Here is a 19,758-nt window from a genome sequence, read left to right on the forward strand (position 1 = left end):
CTTGGCAATAAGGACATGCCAAAGTCCAAGACTGAGCACAGAAGAAAGCCCTACAAGAGCAGTTATTATTGTCCTCATTCCCGTTATTGAAGACTGTGTCATGGTAGGTTCACACTCATCAACAGTGCTCTCAAAACCTGTGTCTGTTCACAGCCTTCATGAACAAAGTTAGCAACAATGGTGTGATATTTGGCAGAAAATTTCACATTGTAAGATTTTAGTTACTTCAGAGGGCTATTTATATTTTTTTAAAAAAGCAAATCTGAGACAAGTGATTAGCTTCTCCTTCCTCAATTTGCCACCATAAAGACCAGCACCACTTTCTTCATAACCTTAAACTAATAAGCTACTAATTACTGTCTATGTATGGGAAAGGTCAGTTGGAAGACAAGGTCACCAGAACAGAAAAGCCAAAATTATTAGGCTAGCTACACATTCTGTAATATAAAATATCCTGAATAAGTTGATTGTGCCATTGATAAAAAAAATCCTTGTTTTTGTACTGTCTTTTAGCCAGTTTTCTGTAGAATCTCCATTATGAGGGGTAGCATAAAGTCATGATTAATAGGAGAACAAATAAACCCCCAGTGAGATTGCTAAACATTAAAAAGAATTACAAAAGACAAACCATTTTCTTTTGAAGCATCTCTCATCTTCTATTTCATAAAGAGAAAACCAATATGGGTAATGTTAGCGCACTGAGCATGGAAAACACAACCATTTCAGTGAAAGTCAATCCGTGGCATAGCTGCTGCTTGCTATCATAAAAAGACCTACACAACTTACAAGTCCCTCCATGAGCACATCTACTGATAGAGGAACACTTCATGTATATATTTAAAGTTGGATTAGATCAGGAGTCTGCAGGAAGTCTTCTAAACCTGCTTGAGAGTGAATGTACTCCTTCATATTGCATTCTACTATGTTAAAACCCCCGGAGACAGGGCAGGACACTGTAGGAATATGTTTGATATATAGTTGGATTAAATAACAACCTAATATATCAAACATATCACACAGAGTCCTGCAGAAAAAGACATCCAGAATTGATTCATCTTGGGGAAAAAAAGGACAAACTGCTGAAAGCTAACAGCAGGGAACTCTTATTGACTGCTAAAGACACTTATGTTTGAAGGCACGTGCCTGCAAAGAAGCATGAAGAACATACCAACAGAATAGTGCGGGTACAGCAATGCTCTCTGTTGCTGTACTTCATCTACAGCACCATTTTCCTTAAAGTGTTCTTTCCAGTATTACTGAAACATGTAGTTTTTATTAGCTAAAGTGATTTTCTTGTTCAAAAACGAATTTGGGAGGTTGTTATTTTACAGTCAGTGGCATATTTACAGAACAAGGGTCAACAGGTGACTGCACTGCAAGACACAACTACCCAGAGAAGGAAAACAAAAAAATTCCAAGCTCTGAAAAAAAAAAAAGTAACTGTATTTAAAGGAAATATGACAGCCAAAACTTGCTTAATAAAAAATAAAGATCTCATTGCTTCACCGATGATTCCCTGCCTTGAACACTGCAATGAAAATATTGATCAGGTTTCCAGTTTTCATGTTATGGGGAGGAGTAGCAAAGCCTATTTAGGAGAGTCCTCAAAGTGCTTGCAAGATACAAGCTCAGAAGACAGATATTAACAGGATATCACTGGGGCAATGAACTAGCAGCAGTCTAAACATCTTAGGATGTTTAGATATTCACCTGCAGCCAAACTACCAGGCTTCAAAGCTAACAAAACATGCACACACCATACAATAAAATCTGGGCAGCAGTTAGCAGGGCCGTGTCTTTCTAGAGACTGTTCTTCTAAAGAAAGAATGATTCTCCAGTAGTGGAAAGTGAAAAAGCCTCATACTATTGCTCTTAGACTAAGACATCATGAGGATATGATGACTGCAAAAATATGAAGAGAAAACAAGCAAAACGAAAGAATTAAAAAGTAGAAAAGGACCAAAAAATTTCAGGTGGAACAAATGAGAAACAACCCTACCTTCAACAACTGATTTTTTCTTTAGAGATAACAGACAAACTGGAAAACAAAGATGAAAATTTCAAGTCTAAAAGAGGCTCACCCAGAAATAGACAATCAGCCACCAATTAATAAGGAAGAAGATGGTGGTTTCTTGCAGGCAAATTATTCTAAAATTACCAGAGAATTTATCTGCAGGCTCACTTAATGATGATTACTATTAACCGAAGCAAGATACTGGTGTAGCTGGACCAGCAGTCTGTTCCATTGTAGAAAATCACTACTATCGGTGCATTTCGTAGACTAAGCATAAGAAAAATCAACTGTATCAACCCTGTTACCTAGCCGAGGCATTCACTCTGCAACACCACGTATGTTGTCAAAGACTTGAGCATCAGAAAGTCAGAGCCTGTTAAATGCAGGGAATCCTACTCTGGGAAGACACTAGAGAACATCGGTCTTTTCCAAACTAACTCTTCAAGAGAAAAAGTGTTATTTGAACCACTCTGCGATCTTCCCTGTACCTTTGATGTGCATTACAATCCGTACTGAAAAAGGGATTAAACATCTAAAGAAAACGTTGTAAGGGGCTGTTTAATTCCCAAATTAAACAAAGAGTTGAATATGAATTTTACTTTCAGAAAGTGACAAATAAGCTGACCAATAAATCACACAGACTGGATACTCAAATTAACATGTTAAATGAAGAGCAGGTGTGGGATCTGTATTCACTAGAAAATTACAATGACCCTGGAGTGGCTTCGATGTTGGAAGGAAACTGCTCTGCAGTTACTAGGCAACGCACATATGTTATTGTGCAATGATTGTATAGAAAAGGTGATGGAGGACTCTTCTTCTCCTCCAACTCAGCCTGTGTCCTTTGCTCTGTAGAATCTCATTATAAGGGACCATTTTTTCTTTATAAACAAAACGGATGCACTTGTTAAAAAAAAATACGCAGTACAAAGAGCATTTCTTTTCCATGAGCTAATTTATTCCTGTCACTAAAGGGGGAAAAAAGTCCTGAAACTGTGAAGTTACCAAGAACTATTTCATTTGATGTTCCTGAATGGCAGAATACCGCTATGCACTGAAAACAAGAATCCAACACTGAATGTTCTTGAGGCCCTGCTTTTTGGAAAGACTTTTCATTAGCTTTACTGTTAGCTTTAATTAGAAAACAATTCTGTACCTACAAAGCAGCTTAAGCAAGGAAAGAGATACATAGTCCTTCCTGAATTCAATTACAAAGCTAAAGCGCAATTTTGTTTTGAAGAGATAAAATTTGTAGGCAGCATGGCAATTTCTTCTAAAACCTGACTGTTATTCCACACTAGGCAAAAGGTAGCAATTCTGGGTGATCCAAGTCATGCATACAGCCAGAAGTAACAGCGGTGTCATACATTCCCTCTGTACCACTCATGAAAATATTTGGTTTTATTTTATATAACATATTCAGACACATTTGAAATGACCTGGCAACATACAGCACTACCTGCTTTCACAGTGAACTGTAATTTATTTTCCTTCAGGAAAATTGAAGAAAAAGGGTCATACCACATACCTGATCTGATACCAAAGTAGTTACTCTTTTATCATAGAATAAAATACTATTTTTATCTTACAAAATCCTGAAGGTCTTTCGCATTCTGCTCAATCTTTTCTGTTTTGCTGCTGCTTTCTCCCACTATACTACACACATTCAGATGAGAACAGAGGGTCTTCAAAGGAGAGCAAGTAAGAATGACTTTTCACATCAATAAAGTATGTTTGGAAACAGTAAGGTACATAATCAACAGTAATGATACTGTGACACTTACAAGCATTTCTAATATTAGGCTTTTCTTCCTTCGCTCATGACTTGTGCTTGATTTGCTCCCTGAAAAGCATCTTTTTAACCTCTTCCTTCAGGGGTGAGTTCCACCCAGTGCAGCATCTAGTGGCACTGAGACTGATGCAAATGTTTGATTGTTTATACCATTAACATGGATGGTAACAAACACTAAGCCAACATATGGGTTATTTGCATCATCTGCTTTATTCAAAGAAACAATTGGGATAGACACTCACCTTTGGCTTGGCTCTTGGTTTCAGCTGCTCTAACTTCTTTGCTGCAGCCTCAATTGATGCTGCAGCCCCTAGTAGCTCTGTCTCTGCAATGACCGTTGGATCTTCTGGATCCACCCACTCTGTCCCTGAAATTAACAAAGACAATAACTTCAGTGCCACTGCGAGCTGCCATTCAAACAGGGTGATTTACAATCACACTTGAAGTGTCAAATACAGCATGTGTGTTGTAAAAAAAAACTCATTTTAGTAACATAATGGGATAAAATATTGTAATTTATGCCAGTGAGAGCAAAATAATAATAAAAAGTATTCAGCAGGCAAATCTGTTATGAAAGTAACTTAATTAACAACTGCATAATTAAAGCATCTTCAAAAAGGAACACTGTCCACACAGGAAACAAAACTAGCTCTCACTCAACTTTCAGTTATCTGGGCTCTTACTAAAACCTTGATCAAATTGTAAGGTACAGTGAGAAATCTAACATTGCTAAAGATGACAAGTTATAGACAACAGATAATCGTCCACAGGACGCTTTTCAGAGTCTCTTTTTTTGGCACTGGTTAGAGATGAAACTAGCACTGAATGAAGAAAGCATGGTTTTCAGCAGTGTGTTTCTAATGCGTTTTAGAAAAGGCCAATAGCAGTTTCTGTAACATATCCAAAGGTCAGGTTTTTTGTTGTTGAGTTTTTGGCATTACTCTTGACTCAAAGAAATGTTGTAGGTCCACGAAGTGAATACTTGGGTAGAGATCATCTCCAATTTATTAAGTTCATAGTGCATCCTTATTTTCAATTTCATAACATTATTCTCTGGGTGACAAGATTTAGAAACCATCCATGTTTTGAATTGAGGGAAGCAATGAAACAGACAAAAGAACAATCAGCTTCTGGGGAGAGACGGAAAGGAAAAAGGAAACTTCTGAGTTCATAAAAGGCAAAAGGAGAAAGTAGCATCACAGATGGAAACAGAAAAGGATGGGCAGCAGTGTACACCGACAAAGGAAGACTAAGTTAAAATTGAAAAATAAAGAAAACAATCTCTTTGGGCCTTGTTAAACTTAGTGAGACTTGATTAGGAAGTTTATGTAAACTTAATAAAATATCAACTAAAACAGTAATCATTATTAAGGACAAAGGGGTAGAAGGATACTGGCACTTTGCATCAAGAGTAGTATAACCCATTTCTGATTCATCAAACACCAAACAAAAGAACCTTGAATGCTTATGGATTCACACCAGCTATATAATGAGGCACTTTCTGCTATGGATGACCAAATCACAGGAGAATACAAAATGACTTGCTCCTATTTATGATGTGCTGGAAAAAAGCTGAAGTTCATGGTGTTCTAGTGAGGTACATCTCATACACACATATATATAAAAAACCAAAACATTACCAGAAACAATTTCTCAGCCTAATTGGTGTACAAGACAGAGGAATTCTTTATTAAACGCTAGCCTCATCCAAATAAGCAGGGAAAAAATAATGGCTTTTTTGTTAGAGGCAGCATACAGAAACACAATCAAATCCAAACTTTTAAAATGTAGGATTTCCTCTTCAAAAAAAAAGGCATTTTGCAAAGGTGAAAACATTCACAATCTAAATCAGTTAGGAGACAGAATTTTACCATGTATCAATAAAAGATAACTGTAAATGGTTAAAAAAATTTACTTTGCACGAAGAAACTTCTGAAGAAAAAAGTGCCGGCAGGCAGTAAGTAAAAAAGGAATTCAAAAAGGAGAAAGCGTAATTTAATTTTAATGTATATGAATTAAAATCCTGAAATTACTGGAAGTAAGTAAATGTCTCTGAAGATGAGGATAGCAACAAGATTTCTTAAAAAGCATTTAGGGAATACAAAATCTCTGATATTGGCTTGGCTTCTTAGTAAACGAAGAGAGAAATTTCAAAACATCCTAAAGACTGCAGAAAAGGCTAGAGTATTCAATTTATTTACTTGGAGAGGAACATTTGTTCCTTGCTACACATGTACAAAAAAGCGAAGAGTTACTGCCATCTAAGTGTAAGCTTACTTACATGGAAGTGTCATGACTAAGATCATGATAATGGCGTTAGTAACTTGTACACAAGTGAATGCTGGGAGAGAAATTAAAGTTATTAAATTAGATGGTACCAAGATGCCTCAAACATAGTAAAATGGTCTTTGTTAGTTTTTGTTTAAAGTACAAAAATCATGGATCATTGTCTCTAAAACGTCTTAATGGCAGTAACCAGGCTACCCAACTCACCTTTCATTGCTTCTGCTGATTGGATGAGCTCTGTAACAGCACCAGCAACCCGCTTGGAGAAAGCTGACAACTGATGCTTTAGCTCTGGAGTTGGTTTTTGAAGGATCTAGAAAAAAGTACAATTGTCAATGAATCACTAGGAGCAAGGCTTATACTGCAATGGCTGGTGCATACTAGAAAAGAGGCAGGGCTGGCCATTTCTACAGGAACTACCAATGTTGTCTGGAAGTTCTCAATACTAAAACTAGGACAAAATCCTTCAAACCTGGGGCATGTGGGAGTATGTGGGAGGAATACACAGCTTGGGCACTCCATTCTCAGATATTACAGTCATTATATTTAGGCATCAAGCTTAGTCTTTCTAAACTGTGGGAGAAGAGACAATTTGCTAGTGTTATCAACTTGGCTGAACACTGTAATTTCCTTTCTTAGAAACACAGTTGTGTAAACTTGTGCTAGTTGCCTGTCCTGGAAAGAGTCAACGATTGTGCCTATCCTGGAAAAAGTCAGCAATGGTGAACACAATGGAAATGCCAACCTTGGCAAGACCCTTAAACTGATGGGAAAGAAAGAAACCTCTGAAATGAATTTGCATCAAGTACTACACTGTCCTTCTTCAAATGGAAAACAATCCATAGACAGTGAATTTGACTTCTAAAGATATCTGGCTTCCCCTAAACAGAAACAACATTTGCATTTTTAATTACCACATTGTAAGGAGAAAGAAGATTAAGTTCTGGAAATGAATTTATACTTAAAAACTGCTTCTGAGAATTACAGATATATGGAGAGATTTAGGAGCAAAACAAGATGTTGAGTCTCCAAAGTCACATTCAGTTGTGTGTTTTCTTAACATTTGCAACCGCCCCCCCCAAAGCAGCTTGGAAAACTAGGCACACATTGAAAATACATTTGTACATTTGATGTTTTTGTAAGCCTGTTTCCCATTTTGCAGTGAAATGCCTAGCCCCTTACTCCGAGAGAATAAACTAAACCTAATTGTTTCCTTAATTTTGCCTGATGAAAGTTCTGACACGAGGAATTTGATCTCTTTGGAACTGCTGTGTCCACATATGGGTACACTGGTCTGCTTCCTCAGGATGATCCTTAGTCAACTAGTTTCCATAGTAAACAGAAGCACATGAATCCTCAATAGCTAAACAATCTGCAGTATTATCAAAATGAATGCCTCCTGTAACAACAAGGTTATAACTAGGATTTATTCATTGCATAATTCTTTAGAACAGCAGAAATTGAGCATCTCAAAGGTAATTTTTCACAAAGCAAATATGTCCAAAAATGCTTAAGTGCAGTCAGGCCCTACAGCAAGGAATAACATTTTCTGCTCCAGCAACTGTGACACTAGTGCCACCTATATGATTGCTGTGACAGTGTTGGAATTGAACAAGTGGATGCAAACGTTAAAACTGAAAGGTTTATAAACTACATTGTTCTAAAGGCAATTTACAACTCGCAACAGACCCTCATCCCCTGCAGACCCATGTACTGATATGACATGAGAATAACAATGAAAGCTTCAAAGTTCCACTCGACTCAGCACACATCAATACTGAGATGAAGGAAGCACTGGCATACACGTAGGAGAGCAGATCAGTCCTCAGCCTTCCCAAAAACACAGCTTACAAGTTGTTTTAGACTAATTTGTACATGCCCAGGAAAGCCATGGCACAGATGGAACCGAACTTGGAAAGGGATGCAAAGAATAACAAGGGATTCTATAGGTACATTGATCACAAAAGAAAGAACAAGGAGAATGTACCCCCTCTGATAAATGAGAAGGAAGAACTGGTAACAACAGACATGGAAAAGGCTGAAGTGCTCAAATTCTTGGCCTCAGTGGTATCCATCAGGGGTCCAACTTGGGACCGGTGCTGTTTAACATCTTTAGCAATGACAGTGGGATCAAGTGCACCCTCAGAAAGCTTGCAGACGCCACTAAGCTGCAGTATCAGTGCAGCTGATACAACAGAAGGAAGGGATGCCATCCAAAGAGACCCGGGCAAAGCTTGAGAAGTGGGCCCACGTGAACCTAATTCTTCACTCAGAGGGAGGTGAAGCCCTGGCACAGGCTGCCCAGAGAAGCCCCATCCCTAGAGGTGTTCAAGGCCAGGTTGGACAGGGGGCCTGGGCAACCTGGTCTAGTGGGCGGCATCCCTGCCCATGGCAAGGATGGAAGTAGACAATTTTTAAAGACCCCTTCCAACCCAAGCTATTCTATGGCTCTATGAAGTACAGCTGCTGAATACTACTCCTTGGCATCTCAGTGTTGAGACACCCACACAGTCAACTCTAGTCCAACTATCAAGGGCATTACTGAACTGATTAATAATTGTATTACAGAACACCACCTAGACTAATTACAGATTTCTAATCTGTGATGTCTCTTATGAGGTTAAAAATTAAATGCAATTGTAGACCTAGGGGTGCTGAAATACCAGAGTAACGCAGAGCAGGAAGCAAAAGAATTTCTGACTCTGAAACCATCTTGCTGTCATTTCCCTTAATCTGAGGAAAACAAACCTGAGGTAGGATGTGAATGGCAAGAATGTGTATGGCAAGAGAACAGCTCAGGTAAACACAGAACAAGCAAAGAAATCATTTGCATCACATCCAGACTGCATCTCTCAAATCCAAACAGAACTCAGGAGAAAGAGTCACAAGATCAAAAAGCTGTTAATCTCCTTGGTTCAGTGCTCCTCCAGAAGAGATCTTTTTTCATGTACTTTCCAGATCCTGTTTGTATTTATGGAACATATTATGGATGTATTACATACATGACTAGCTCTACACAGCCTTCTGCAAACAGTCAAGATGAAGTTATCATTCCACCCATCTTTTTTTCAATAAAGTCATTATCCTCTTCAATTTTGGTTGGAATCTGGGTCAGGGTGAGTTTTCTAAGACAGCAAGTATTCGGGGGTGGAGAATATTCTCAGGGCTTTAGGGTAAAAAAAGAAAAGAGGCTTAAGATAAGAAATGCCTGTTTGACTTATAGAACAGAACAGAATGTGGAAGGTAAGCAAAGAGGGAAGAATAAAATGAACAAAAATTGACAGGTTCTGGTGTATAGTTTGAAATCTGTTCTCGTGTACAGTTTGAAACAAGTACTGTGACTGAGTATAGGAGACCAAATCTAAAAAAATACCCAGCTTTCTTTTAAACAAAGGAAAACATTTACACATCTAATGTGAAAATTTTGCAAGGGATACAAAGATGGTGAAGGGCCTAGAGGGGAAGACGTATGAGGAGCGGCTGAGGTCACTGGGCCTGTTCAGCCTGGAGAAGAGGAGGCTGAGGGGGGACCTCATCGCGGTCTCCAGCTTCCTCACGAGAGGGAGTGGAGGTGAAGACGCCGATCTATTCTCCTTAGTCACCAGTGACAGAACCCGCGGGAATGGTGTCGAGCTGAGGCAGGGGAGGTTTAGGCTAGACATCAAGAAGAGGTTCTTCACTGAAAGGGTTGTCGCACACTGGAACAGGCTCCCCAGGGAAGTAGTCACTGCACCAAGCCTGTCTGAATTTAAGAAGCGATTGGACTGTGCACTTAGTCACATGGTCTGAAACTTTGGGTAGACCTGTGTGGTGCCAGGAGCTGGATTCAATGATCCTTATGGGTCCCTTCCAACTCGGGATATTCTGATTCTATGATTCTATTGCTACCTAGCTCTAGGAATTACATTAAGAAACTCAAACTTTCTTCAACTACTTTCCTTACTAGTGGCAAGCATAAACATAACTGTGACTTTATGTCTATGTTCTGTATTCTTAAACAAACAAGTTGATGTAATTGATTAGACATGCTGTATTCTCATCAGTAAATGAGGCATAGATTTGCTAATCTGTAGTTGGTGGCTCCAAATTTCAGTTTCAGATACTTTAATATGTCCACTTAAAGCCACTTAAAAGAAATCTCTAGGAGTCTATGAATGTAGCTGCCGATTCAAATCATCTCCAGAAACTTGAATATTTCAGAAATCTTTGTTCTAACACACATTATTGCTTCCTGCAGTTATAATAGCAGCAGAAGAGCAATATATTACTTGTTAATTATCCGTGGTCAAGAAAAGACACCTGAATATAGGATTCTGAGTACGGATTTCACAGGAGAATTTTATTCAGAGCTTTCAGGGTGTCATGAGTTGGAAAGCTCTTCGTGATATGGTGCTAACTTGGGGTTTGGGGATGACGTTAGTAGGTGCCTCGTCTTTTTCTGGAATCAGAACTGCAAAAGGCATGTCTAAGTGTTTTCATGAAGTTTTCACAACCTCTTTGGTGTGGGGAACAGGAGTGTGCCTAATACATCTAGAGCTTACAGTAGGTTTAAAAAAAATACTGAAATGCCTTATTTTAATTTATTTGCTGGGGACCATTTTTAGGTCAGCACCCTTACTACCTCCATATCTGCTCCAGAATGCTATCCAATTTAGGTACTTCCAGTCTTCCTTATGTCCTACAGTTTGAGCTGAAGTACTGAGTTTGCTCTAGCTTGTTTTTCCTGAGTAACAAAACTGTTCATAAAGTATGTCACTAACAGCCACTATTATAAAAAGTTCAGAGACGTAATTTCCATCGGAAGGGACCCAGCATGTGCATGGAGGCCCCTGCTTACCAGGAGAACGTGTTCCAGGAGTTCCAGATATCCCAGCGTACATTCTGTTCCAAAGCGCAGGGCTCTCTCTCGAACTTCTTCGCTCACCTCTTGGTGATACGATGCTTGCTGTGGAGGCAAAACAACATTAGTATCCCCCAACTGCTCCCAGTTGAGGAGGTCAACGCAAAGAGGACAGAGGAAGGAGAGGGGAAGAGATTTCTCACAACAGACAGAAGACATTAGAGCTTGAGAGCCAGCTATTTCTATTGTAAAATAGGTGAGCAAACTGGGCTTCAAAAGTAGCAGGGTTCCAGTTTTCAGAAAAGCATTAATACATTCCCTTTTATTAGCACATCTTCCTCTCTGGCTATCCTTCATCAGCCTTTCTCAGCATACTTCCTTAGGTATTGTCAGCAGTAGTACTACTTTCTACCAGTTAAAGCCAAATACAGAATCCCCTGAAGAACACTCTGAAAATAGAGGAATATTTATGATTTCTTTTAATGAAAAAGTATCACTTGGAAAACATCTTGGGGCTGGAATTGGCTCTTGGGTTGCACACAATGTTCTACAGTGCAAGGTTTATGCCACTGTGGCATAAATCTTCCTGTTTACTAATATCAACAAAAATAAAAATTGTAAGAGTAGTTTTGCAACCCACAAATGGGCATATACATGTTTCAGGTCACAGAAGTGCTAAAACCCTATTTTACAGTAAGCCTGGGCAGTCAGTCTTGAAGGAATCAATACAGAAATGGTCATCTGGTTTAGAAGCCAAAGCACAGGGCTGGACACAGAAAGCACTGTACCAGAGTTAAAGCACCAGCCTAGTGCTTTTCCTTTTCTCACTTTTCCTTCTCCCTTCCACAAAACAAAGACAAGGGTTTGTTCCTTGTAGAAAGCTTTGCAAACAACAGATGAAAAGTGCTCTAGAAGCACCAGGATGTTGTTATTCTACATGAGAGGGGAAAAAAGCAAACCAACCAACACCAAAAAACACTTAGCTGCTTTTTGTTATCTTAAGACATTGTAAGTAAAAACTTATTAATGGCTTGAGCTTGAAATAGGGATTTCATACAGCAATAGACAGCGTGAGAACCATCTCTTTAAATACAGACAAGCAGCAGCAGCAGCAGCTTTTGACTTCTTAAGGATTTCCACTAAGTATAATGTCTGACATAAGCCTGAATAATTCAATCATTTAATCCATAATAAAAAGTGAAAACTGCAGCCTATTCAAGCCTTGTATTTTCTAAAATAAATGTCTGTTTCATTGGGAACTTCTAAATTGAACATAAGTGCCGGTTGTAAACAAGTAAAACTTCATAAATAACTTAAAAAATAGCATTTTCTCTCACTGAACAGCCCCATTCACCCCTGCAGCCTCCTGCCTTCGATTAGGACTGGAGATTATCGCTATACGTGTATTTGGGGTGCTTCCCGCAACCCTCCCCACCCAGAGCAAGTCCTGTTTTCGGCTGGGCCTGGAGCTGGTCTACGGGCTCCCTCTGCTGGTATATTCAGGATCAGCACAGCACAGAAACCATCCAACCCTTCATCCTGCAATAAATAAATAATCTGAAGGGAAATGAGAATTGAGAAACAGGATAGGTTTTTCCCCACCTTCAGCATACTTCAAATAAGTTCTAGAGGTTCTGAAAATGCAGTACTGCTTATCTTCCTTTTTCAAATCGAGCAAAAGGCTTCCCCAGTGTTCCATATGAATATATTGCATAACACCATAAAATGCCTCTTGTGTACTTAAGTATTATTTTTACACATGCAATTAGAACAAACATCTGTAGGAGAGAAATATAAACTTCCTCTGTGCTTTGCACACATGACCAAGACTGATATCTGAATACTTACGAAGTATTTCTGAGGTTTGATAAATCTTAAACCATTTACTTCACAGCAGACTAAAGTAGTGATAAACTCATTTTAAAAAGACATTTTTGTAATCTAGAAATATACAAACATAAATCTCACTACATCAGTTAGGACTTGTAACAGAAATTTTTACCTTCCCTGATGTGCAAACAAAGCCTGACAACGCTTCTCAAACAAACATGTTTCCAAAGAACCAAAATAGAGATTTCCTCACACCAAGGCTTCTTCTCTTTGCTATCAAACCTCATTTTCTCCCTGTGCTTTCAAAAGCATTGAGGCAGCACTACCTGACTCTCACTCTACAAATCCTAGCCCATCAGCACTTGTGGGCATAAAATATACTAAAACAGTGTTAGAATCAAAAAAAAAAAAAAAATCACTGCTGTTTGAAGGAACCTTGAGAATTCATGTAGTCCAACCTCCTGCTTAAAGCAGGCTCAACATTGCTTTCAGACCAGACAGCTTAGGTCTTTGCCCAGTTGGGTCTTGAAAATCTCCAAAGATGGAAATTTCGTATTCTTCTCAGGTCCCTGTCCCAATGCTTAATCATCCCCAGAGTGAAACACATGGAACTTTTAATGTTTCCATCTTGGACTGTTGTGTTTTGTTCTTGTGCCATGCACCTTAAGTAAACGGCCTGACTCCATCTCTTCTCAGTAATTTCCCGTTAGATTTCAGAGAGCTGCCGCTGGGTCCTGCCAAAGCCATCTCTTCTCCAGGCTGAACAAGCCCCGCTTCTTCAGCTTCTCCTCACAAGAACTGTGCTCCAGCCCCAACTGTCTGGGTGGCTTCTGATGAACTCGGTCCAGTGTAATCAATGCCTTTCTTGTCCTGGGGAGCCCAAAACCGTACTTCTAGATGCAGTCTAATGAGTGCTGAGGAAAGTGAATAATCCCCTCCTTCAATCTCCTGGCTAAGTAACAATCTAAGTGATTACTTACTTCAATTATTTACTATGCTTTTGACACACCTTTCGTACTTTTTTTTTCTTGTTGTTGTTTTTTTTTCCCCCAAAAGCAACCATAAGAATATTGATATTCTGCACTGGTTACTTACTGCAGAGTCATTATTTTATACAAGACAAAAATGATTAACAAGCATAGGTATATATAAATATAGCTACTAAAAAGTCAAATCCCTTATACTATTTGGTTTAGGCAGCTGACAATGAAATACATCTTTAAATTAATTTAAATTACTGACACTGGTGAAATCTGTGCAATGTTTTACACAGTTCTATAACTCACATACATGCACATTTGTTGTAGCCCAAAGAACCTCAAATTTTGGTTACTTGTCAGTGGTTATTTTACAGATGAGCTATATCATGCTGAAAAAGGAAATAGTATTTTTCAAAAAGAACAAATTGCACATCACTGCACAGTTCCCACTCTAAAAGTTCAAGGGATATCACTTATCATGGAAATGCCATGTACAGTTCGTAAAAATTAATGGCATAAGGTATCTAAATCTCTGGGCAAAAATTTTAGAAACAGGATTTTCTAAATAAAGTCTGATATAAGCTGTTTATTTAAAAGCTTTGTTAAATGACATGACAATTTTGTCCCACATTTTAGGTTGTTCATCAAATAAGCACTCCTGTGGACTCATTCCTGTTTCCCAATAATCTCTCTTGATTTTATGAAAGCTAGAGAAGATAAAACTAGATTATTAGCCTTTACCTTAACTGTTCTAAACTATACTATAGCTAATTGGTTATTATTTTGAATTTTTCTTACTAAGTTAGGGAGCCTAATTCAAAGAATTCATAATTGGCTGAGAAGGCCTCCATGTCAGTGTATTATTATAGCTAAGTAAAATGATTTCCAGACATTTTCCTTCTGCACATTGCTTGCTTTGTGAAACTAATTCCCTGAGAAGTCGTGAATGCTTTTCTAGCATTCCTTAGTACATTATTCAATTTGCAAAAAAAATCATCCTGTAGGCCACCAGCTACAAACTACGGAACCATTAAATTAACTGGGAGCAAAAATGAACATGAGAAGATGAATACTTTCAAAGCAAATGTTCAAAACTACATACCAAGCTTTGCACTGTGCATATAACATTTTTAGAAACAGATGACTTCCTGAGAATTTGTTGCTTGTTTGGAGAGAGATCCAAACAAAAATGTGTCTACACTAGCCAATTCCAAATGACAAAGGATGTTTAGTGCATTTCAGCATCTGAATTGATGCCTTTTGTCATAACATTGCACAATTACAAATTGTTCTACCCTCTCCTAGAAGTGTCAATTAACTGGATTCTGCCTAAGACATGATATGGAATAGTTCTCGTGTAATTAGCATGGTTGCTTACTTTTCCTGTGCAAATTATACCTGTTTCATTTTGTTATGCTTCTGAGATTAGCAAGTAGAGACGGTAGAATCAAAATGTGAAGTATGCAAAGTATTCAAGAACTGTCAGACACTAAAAACGCTCTAAGAAAATGAAGTCAAAATAAAAAGTTTAATTCAACAGTTTGTATAAATCCAGCTTTATGTTATATTAGACCTTCCACTTTGGTTTTTAAAATGATCATTAATCAAAAATTATTCCTCCAATTTGGTCAGTATTAAGCTAAAAGTAATCTGGGACAGACTTTGGCAGGAATGCAATGAAATAACGCAATTCACAAGTCACAGAGAACACCATTTTCCTGTCATCTTCCATGCATGTAAAGACATAATAAATACAATTTACAGACAAAGATCAACAGGAATGAGTTAGTTCATATGGTCTTTACAGTCCCAACATTTTTATTTATGCCTAGATCCTTTTTATCATCAGAAAAAAAGACAAATGATTCTTCAGTCACTTATACAACATACCCATGCCTGCCCCAAGTTTTGTACATCTGCTTTTAAAAGTTGTCTAGCTCAAGCAAGTTTAGAAAAGAAGGTATCACTATTTTCAGTGCAAATATCAAACACATTTTTGTAAAGCAAAAAAGAAGCTGATCAAACCAACACGTTTGCCTAAGGAGAAAAGAAAGGACTACTAAAACAGACCTAAATGACTACCTTAAACAGGGGATTCCTAGAAATACTGCAATCATATTTCTGACCATAGCATTATTCTTATACTCTACTGCTTGTGCAGATTTCTTGTCTTCCAGTTTAGTAAGATACTGAAAACATGAAAATTAGGTCAATTAAAACTTCATTTTCACAAAAATAAAGCAGTGAGCATTAGTGTTGGTTTGGTTTTTTGTTTATTTAACACAGAAAATTCTGATAGGGATGTTACTACATTACCTTAGAATTATCATAACCATTAACTTCCTCATCTGAAAAGTAAAACCTTAATAAAAAGAAAACTGAACAGGATCTATAACATTCAAGGGATTTAGAGAGAGAGGAAAAAAATCAGTCTTAGGCAAGGAAGTGAATCTTTACCTTACAAGCTGTTAGCATGTCAGCTACTGCTTTGCGGCTCAGATTTGCTGTAGCAATCACATCCTCCTGTCTGCATGAGTTCCCAGCTGCAACAGCTTTGGCTGTTGCCATGGTGATTCCTTTCGTCATCCGGATTGATTCTTCAGGTGATGATGTCTTTTCTGGAACCTCATTTGACTGAAACACCTGTAAGTGGAAGCAGAAGGAAAGCCTGACACCCTTCAAGTCAAACCAGAACAACTTAAACCACGAAAAAGAGACAACTGGAAGCAGCCTTCAAATAGCAGGAAATTAGAAACACATTCAGAGTACTTCAATATCATTTTCATTGGTCATCAGCCTGGTTCTGATAAGCCTGCTCACCTACAGACAGAGAGAAACAATAAGCTGAAGAAAGGATACAAGAAAAGCTTAACCCACTCATCTCAAAGGACAACTCATCTAAGTACCTAGATCACAGTTTTACAGACAGCTGTTTAGAGTGTTACAATATCAAAAGAATTAATATTCTTTCAGTTAGATGTATTTTTTCATCCTGACTGCTGCCTACGCTGCTCTACTCAAATAAAGAGATCCTTCCTTCGCAAAGGCTATGGGCTACCAAGTGATTGCTGCCGAAACCAGCACAGTGCAGGGTAGACTGAGAACATCACCAAAATATTCAAATGCCTCTTAAAAAAATGGAGGTGGAGAAGGGATAAAAAAAATGTAGAGCATTTTCTTTTTCTCTACACTTGGTGTCCCTTAAAAGCCTAAAGATATAATTTTCCATGGAGAATTGTCTGAAAACAGTTCAAACTATCTGACAGTACATACCACTTACGGATAGAGGAATACATTAACTGTCATAAGAGATAGATAAGAGCTGGGTAACTTTAGATTTAGCTCATATTTCCCATTCTCAAGCTTTAATCTATTTGCTTGCCAATCTTTTTTTCTCTGCAGTAGCAATTCCAAGTGTACAATTAATCAAGTTTTCTCTAATACACACAGTGCAAGCAATGCTTTGGGAGTATTTCAATCTTACACATGCTAGTGGTTACAGAATCCAAATGTCTTGACAAACATTAGCCTGATTTACCCCATGCTCCTGGTTCATCAGTGTTTTAACTTTCCAGAAATGGAAGTGATGTTAAAAATCAAGCCTAATCAAGTATGCGAATAACATTCCTTGGTGTTGCTCAGCTTCAATCCATGGAGTTCCAGGTCAAATTTGAAACATTTTCCTGAGCACGTGTACCATTCTTGCTTCCTCTCTGTGCCCTCCCAGCACTCTGCTTTTCTTCCCACATCCTCCTAGAATTCCACTTTTCTCCCCATGAAAAAAAATGACATCACCACCACCACAGGCCTGTTCCTTACCAAGTCCCATCACTAAACTATGTCCCTTAGTGCCATGTTCACATGTTTCTTGAATATCTCCAACTTTCCAACCACTCTTCCCCAAGCTTATAGCGCTGCATGGGGTTGTTATGACCCAAGAGCGGCACCTGGTGTACGTCATATGATTGGACTTGTCCCATTGATCCCTCTGCAAAGCCTTCCTAACTTCAACCAGATTGACCGTTTCATCTAACTTGGTGCTGTCTGCAGACTTACTGAGGGCGCACTGAGCTCCCTCATCTGGATTATTGATAAATAATGTTAAACAAAACTGGCCCCAGTACTGAACCCTGGGGAACACCACTGCAGACCAGCCGCCAACTGGATTTAACTCTATTCACTAGGACTCTTTGAGTGCAGCCGTCCACCCAGCAAACTAAAGACCTGTCCATGCAATGAGCAGCCAGTTTCTCCAGAATACTGTGGGAAACAGCAAACACTTCATTAAAATACTATGAAGTATTTTTCGAAGAAAATGCCTATATTTTTCAAAAATGGATTTTAACCAAAAAGGGAACAAAACAGGCTTCTTCACAAACACACAAGTTTTGATTTATGTCACTGACCAGTCTACTAGTAAAAGAGTAACTGAAAAGTGCAGTTGTAGGTTGTACTATTGTATCTTAAAGAGGAAGAAAAAAAAAACCTGTCATGGTCTAACACCTAATTTGGGAGAAAATTCTATTCTATTGTTAATTCCTACTTAGACAAAATATTGGATATCAGGCTATTTAGCGCTTCTAATATCATGTCATAATAAAGGAAAAAGAAACAAGATTAAACTGTAACTGTAATACAGCTTTGATAGTAAAGAGACATTTTGAAAGCTAGGGTCAATAAAAAAGCAAAGAACATTTGACTCAAAATAATATCTGCAGTGAACGCTTTGTGTCTAAAGAACAAAGAACCAGTTGCTTCCAGATTTTTACATGACAGTAGCATCTCAAATCCTGCAGTGGGGACTTGTAACATCTGAAAGTACATAGGCTGAAGTGGTATGTAATTGTACTTTCAGAGATGATTTATAACAGATGGAGGGAGCCAAATTGCATCTAAGTCATTGCAGGGCAGTAAAGCATAGCTTGAGGAGTCCCTGGGCTGCCTGGCTTGATGTTAAGAGTTTATTTACAAAAGCTGCCATGTATGGCTATTCTATTCTTTACCGTGAGTTCCTGTTTGATATACTCAATTGTGGCCTCAAGAGCTCTTGTCCCTCGAGTAGCTTCATCTTCTACTGCTTTAACTGTCTTCAAAAGTGATGTGACATTTGTTACCATCACCTGAAAAAGAGAGAGGTAGAGAAAAGGATGCATGATTACTTCTTCGCATTTTTCAGAGCATGGTATGAATCATCAAGGCAGATTGATCTAAGTAGTCTTATTATTTCTAATAGGGCCTAAAAAGCTTCACGAATTGTATTTGTTACAGGAACAAATATCAACTCTCCTGTTTGCCAGCTTATAAATGTTCCCTGTAAGTTGCAGAAGCGTAGCACAACTTACTGCAGAGTGATACTGCAGTTATTGTTCCCATTACAAACAGTTCTAATGCAGCGTAACCTGTCATTCTCTTTCCTATACCCCAATGTGTTGACATACAAACAATACCTAGTCACACTTGAAGTCTTGGGAATTAAGAGACAGAAAGGTCAGCTTGTTGACAGTTTAGGAATTACAACACAGATAGCTCTTCAGAGCAGAAAGAGCCAAGAAACCGCTTTTCTTGGCTAGACAGGTCATTTTTAAGTAGCGCCTCTACAGTATGCAGTTCTCATCTGCTCTGAAAGAAACAGAGGTGCAGGTCTTACAGGTAAGGAAGAGACATGAGTAAGAACTTGTAGACAAAATGCTATCATTACACTCCCATAATGTGAAAGCAGAAGTAATACTGCCTAAGTCTCCACATCTGGAAATATTTTGTAGACACAAAGTTGAAAGATCTTTCTGAGGCACTGTCATAATATATCGCAGATGCAAGGAAAATATAGCACAAAAACAGCATAGATGTGGTGGAATCTACATGACTTTTGAGCTTTGACACTTATGTACTACCTCCTGGAAACATCTAGGAGAAAAGGACTGGACATGCACAACATCTTACTGTGGAGTTCTTGGTGGTGTTGTTCCCCCTCCAGCCTGCAAGGTCTAAATAAGGAGTATAACATGCTTATCTTCAG

General features: G+C 38.4%; 1 protein-coding gene across 7 annotated transcripts in view; it reads right to left on the reverse strand.

Moving 5' to 3' along the window:
* TLN2 (talin 2) overlaps nt 1–19,758 on the reverse strand; it is a 227,399-nt gene that overhangs the window by 65,396 nt on the left and 142,245 nt on the right. For all 7 annotated transcript variants that reach the window (XR_014588799.1, XM_083850954.1, XM_083850952.1 and 4 more), the window contains 5 exons: nt 18,746–18,862; nt 16,200–16,385; nt 10,930–11,037; nt 6,300–6,405; nt 4,049–4,173 (listed from right to left, as the gene is read on the reverse strand). Coding sequence is in view for 6 of the 7 variants with exons in the window: in XM_083850954.1 (XP_083707080.1) it covers nt 4,049–4,173; nt 6,300–6,405; nt 10,930–11,037; nt 16,200–16,385; nt 18,746–18,862 (642 nt within the window). In the remaining variant the exon portion in view is untranslated. The remainder of the gene's footprint in view (nt 1–4,048; nt 4,174–6,299; nt 6,406–10,929; nt 11,038–16,199; nt 16,386–18,745; nt 18,863–19,758) is intronic.

Source organism: Anser anser, assembly GCF_964211835.1.
Source record: "Anser anser genome assembly, chromosome: 10".
NCBI lineage: Eukaryota > Metazoa > Chordata > Aves > Anseriformes > Anatidae > Anser > Anser anser.